General features: G+C 43.2%; 1 protein-coding gene across 1 annotated transcript in view; it reads right to left on the reverse strand.

Annotated features, from left to right (window-relative positions):
• jupa (junction plakoglobin a) overlaps nucleotides 1-4859 on the reverse strand; it is a 19267-nt gene that overhangs the window by 2694 nt on the left and 11714 nt on the right. Inside the window, exons 5-12 of the mRNA XM_032499571.1 lie at nucleotides 4605-4843; nucleotides 3861-4062; nucleotides 3175-3319; nucleotides 2960-3063; nucleotides 2503-2841; nucleotides 1764-1916; nucleotides 1505-1624; nucleotides 905-1055 (exon numbers count right to left, since the gene is read on the reverse strand). Of these exons, the coding sequence (XP_032355462.1) occupies nucleotides 905-1055; nucleotides 1505-1624; nucleotides 1764-1916; nucleotides 2503-2841; nucleotides 2960-3063; nucleotides 3175-3319; nucleotides 3861-4062; nucleotides 4605-4843 (1453 nt within the window). The remainder of the gene's footprint in view (nucleotides 1-904; nucleotides 1056-1504; nucleotides 1625-1763; nucleotides 1917-2502; nucleotides 2842-2959; nucleotides 3064-3174; nucleotides 3320-3860; nucleotides 4063-4604; nucleotides 4844-4859) is intronic.

The following is a 4859-nucleotide window of genomic DNA, read 5'->3' on the forward strand; positions in this document are numbered from 1 at the left end:
TAATAATAATAATAATAGGTTAGTGTATTGAAAGGAACACAAATCCAAGCCCCCATTTTAGTCTGAAAAGCATCAGAGGTTAAAGTTTTAAAGCTAAAGTAACACCAAAAACACGCCAGTTACTCTTTTTTCTTTTATATAACTCTCCGAGGCATTCAGGATGTGGCGCATTCACAGCATCAGTTATAAAGCCTTAACATCATAATGTAGATGAATGTGTGTGTGTGTGTGTTAGTGAGCTTTGTCTAATTCAGCCATGGTACTTTCACATGTAACTGTAATATAACACATTCTTTTTAAGTAGCCCAGCCTGGTGATTTAAGAAAGGAATTTGCCAAACAACATTTGCCAAAAATCCATTTTGAACATTTTGCCCCTTAATGTGACCAACAAATAGTGTGGCGAGGTAGAAAAAACACAGTTGATATCTTTGAAAAAAATGCATACTCACTTTCTTGCCAAGAGTTAGATGAGAAGCTCGATACCACTCTCGTCTGTGACAGCAGTATCATACCAACTTCTCATCAAACTCTTGGCAAGAAACTAAAAATAATAATAAATGAAGTAATAAAACTAAAGATAAGTAAATACCTTCATTGAAATGGTAGCTAAAGTTTGATGTGTATGTGCCTACTACCCATAATAGTAATTCAGACTAACACTGCACCCTATTTAATGAACAGATTGTATTATTTTAATAAAGTCAACTATATGTCATTGTGAAATGTATTGGAGTAAAAGTATACAGTCTCACAAAATGGACATGGTAATTTAGAATGAAGTACCTGGAAACTGCACTTACAGTAAGTCCAGCACTTGGGTAAATTGACTTTGTTCCTTTCCACCCATGACTAAATGCTACATTATGGTAAGCTAAATGCAGTGCATTATCTGGGTGTCCTACCAATGCCCTCGTTGTTGGAGTGCAGCAGGTCCATCAGCGGAGCAGACGCTCCCTCGCTGTCGATGAGCTCAGCTGACGGTTTGTCCAGGGCCAGCTCACACAGGATGCCCGCCGCCACGCGCTTCACGTTGTCCACCGGAGAATAGAGGAGCTGGTGAGGAGGAAGGAAATGAGTAAAAAAGAGAACAACCTAAAACCTAAAGGATGTTGATCATCAAAATAAGGAAGTAGGACTGGGCGATATGGAGGGAAAGAAAAATATCAAATATTTTTTTTGCATGGTGAACAGTTGGTGCTTTCAAAAAAAGATTTTTACAATTAGATTTAGATAAATAATCATCGACATTGTGGATATAATGACTAAGTGGGTAAAGGGAAATAATAAGAACAGTTATAACAGCCTGGTAAGTTCAGAAAATGACATAATTTTACAGCAATGCAGCCTGTAAAACCAGGAAAAGACAACACTTGTGCCATATTACAATATTCGGATATCCTAAATCTAAGACAATATCTAGACTCATATCACTATAGCCATATAATATCAATATATTGCCCAGCCCTATAAGGAAGTGCGAGAGCTTCAATTTCTTCTGTTACCTGAACAAACAGAGGAATGGTCTGCAGGTTGGCGATCTCCGCTCTGTTGATGGGATCTCTTGCCAGGATGTGCAGAGCTCCTGTGGAGCCCTCCACAATCTCCTCCATCCTCACTCCATCCTGAGGAGCAGGATGGAAAGAAGAAATGTTACTCAGGGATACAGAAATGAATTAATAATTACAACTACTCATTTCCACAATCCCTTAAATCCACGCGTAATTAGTGACAATGAGCATCCTAAACTAGCCCCATACGTACCTGGTATGTCTGCTGGGTGGATGAACCATGTTTCTGGGCGTCCTGGTGGGCTTTAAGTAGCAGGTTGACCAGACGGGGGATCGCTCCAGCGTCCCTCAGAGGGGCCTGGTTCTCTGGGCACAGGGCCAAGTTGCGGATCAGGCCAACCACAGCCTTCAGGCAGGGAAGACAGAAAGACATACGGTCATGATACTGTTCACCATTAATGGTCAGCAAGTTTAAAAAAAAAAAAAAGGCTGACAACTTCAAGCTTCTTCATTAGAAATGCAAACTAAAAAAAGAAATCAAAGAGATTAATTTTCCCTGCCTAAGGACTTGTCTTGTAAAACATACCGTTCCTGCTGTCATGTCATTTCATGCTCTTTCAGGCTGATGGAGACTGGCCTTCTGCCGGAACCACCATCCCCTCTGTTGTCCATCTGTCTCACCATTTTCTACCGGTCTCTCTCTTTTGAACCACTATCTCCTCAACGTGTTTGTTCCACAGTGCTTAAGTTATGTTCACTCAAACCATCTGCTTTCAGTAGTCCCTGCTTCCCACCATCTTTTGTAAACCCCCACCATAGGAGGAAAACACTCACTTCCCCTATCTAGACTAACCTATGCGCTTAAATAACAGTCAATAAAATACTGATCTTATGGAATTTATGTTCAAATGGAATTCCAAAGACTGTGGTTGCATATCACTCTTTAGCATAGGGAGACACTCTGCATGAGACACTCCCTCGCTTCTCTTTACCTTGATGACGGGCCAGTAGTAAGGTTGGTTGAGCAGCTTGGTGATGGCAGGGATGCCGTAGTATCTCCTCACAGCATTCTGCGCTACCTCAGCCTGTTGGTGGCGGGATGTCAGGTGGCGCAGAGCGCAAACGGCAGGTTCAGTCACATCCTCCTTCTCACCGGCACGCAAGATGGCGTGGATCAGCGCCTCTACACCGTTGCCCTGGGTGACCAGAGTTTTATTGTGGGCATTGTTGCATGTGAGGTTTGACAGGATGCCTGTGGCGCAAGTGAGCATGTTGAGGTCATCTGAACTGAGTAGGCCCACCAGCACCTGCAGAAGGTTTTCCATGCCCTCCTGAAACAGGAAAAGAAAAGATTTCAGAAGGTTTCTCAAATGCTGAATTATGGAAAAGAACAAACTCAGATTTTCAAGGAGTAGAAGAAAAAAGGTTAAAGTGAATGTGGACACAGACCTGCTTGGTGGCAGCATCAGACAGGTTCCTGAGCGTCCACAGACAGTTCTGCATCAGACGCTGGGTGGAGCCTGTGAGGTGTTTACCCAGAGCCTGCATCCCACCTGCAGGGAACAGAGAAGTTAAATCACTCAGTCGTTAATTTAGCCGTCAGGTAGCGCTGAGGTTGACAAGTACACATAGTAACATCGTGTTTTAAGGTAACCAAAACATACCAGCTTCTACAATGGCGGGTTTGTTGCTGGGGCACACAGAAAGGACTTTGAGCACACGACTTGTGGTCCACAGCAGCTTCTCATAGCTGTAGTTTCTCATGATGTGAACGAGGCCTTCAGGACCCCCGTTGGAAAGAATGATCAGCTGTGAGAGAGAGGGACTGTGTGATTATACAAAGTCCAGATGGGTTGAAAATAACTTTATTTACTATAGTGCTCATATGATGTATTTTCCCTTTCCTTTTCTGTGTTATAGATCTCTTTTGTGCATGTTATAGGTTTATAAAGTGAAAAAGCCCAACGTCCACCCCAAAGGCAGTTACTATCTCCAACAGAAAACACTATCTACTCCATGGTATTTTTTTGAAAATGAACCCAAGTAAACCTATTCTGATGTAACCTCTTAATACAATTATGAACTTGAAAATTAACTTTAACGTTTATAACTTGATTTATCAAAACTTAAGATGTACAAGTCTAAAAAAGCTGTGACCTGTCCAGGCAGATAGACCCCATCTAATCTTCACTCATATATATTACTACTCTCAACGAATAACCACACCCATAACCTTGCTATGTCAGCACATGAACAACTCCGTTCACATGCCACACCCACAACTAAACACATGCACAACAACTTCAACCGTCTCAAACTACAATACAATCACACACACAAACACACACACCTTGCTCTCCTGGTTGCCATAAGACAACAGCTGCAGACAGTCTGTGGTGATGGCCAGGAACTTGGGGTTGCTCTTCTTCAGCAGGGGAACCATCTTTTGCAAGCCATCGGCCAGACGAACAGCCATCTTGGCTCCCTCCTGGTGCAGCAGCAGGTTGTGGAGCGTGGTGATGGCGTAGAAGAGCACAGACTCCATGGGAGAGCTGTGGGAGAGAGACACACAGGTGGGTTAAGTGTGTACCAGCAACAAATGGCATGCCAGTATTTTTTGTTCACTTTTTCCTTAGACCTACTGTCTTCCACCTGCCTCATGTACTTCTACTTGAGTCTGCAATCTCCTACAATGCCCATAATGGCAGTCAACACAAGGTCAACAATAGGGCTTTCCATCTTTTGAGGATAATGCTGGTAGAGAAATGTTGTTGTTTTTTTACTTCAGGCTTTCTTCTGTTCTATCTACTAAGCGTCAGTACAAACTGGTGAGTCAAATAGCTCTTGTTTTCATCTTCAACTGAACTGCATTGTAGTTGCACTGTAAAATACCTAAACACACGGTCAGTGTTCACAATATTTCAAAAAGGACTAGATGAATAACAATGCTAAACAGCAATATGGGCCTGGAAATGCTATCAACGTAGCCAAAAGGTCTTTTAGGGTAGATTTTCTCTTTCATACCTACACTATGAGAAAGAGTACATTTTCAAAACAAATAACTTCTCCTCCCTTTCTTTTTATCCGGAAGTACCTGAGCATGCGGACCAAAGCAGGGATGCCTCCACACTTGAAGATGGAGAGCAGGCCCTCTCGCTGATGGGACAGATTGTGGAGGATGCTGGCCGTGGCCCGCGCCGTCTCCATGTCGCTTGTATTCTGCATCACCCGCACCACTGCGGCCACCATCTGAGGCGACTGCATCATTGCACGCCGCGATGCCTCTTTGCGTGTAAGCTGGTTGACAATCTGTGCTGCCTTGCTGACCACCACCTGATGAGAAATGAAG

Source organism: Etheostoma spectabile, chromosome 2 (assembly GCF_008692095.1).
Source record: "Etheostoma spectabile isolate EspeVRDwgs_2016 chromosome 2, UIUC_Espe_1.0, whole genome shotgun sequence".
NCBI lineage: Eukaryota > Metazoa > Chordata > Actinopteri > Perciformes > Percidae > Etheostoma > Etheostoma spectabile.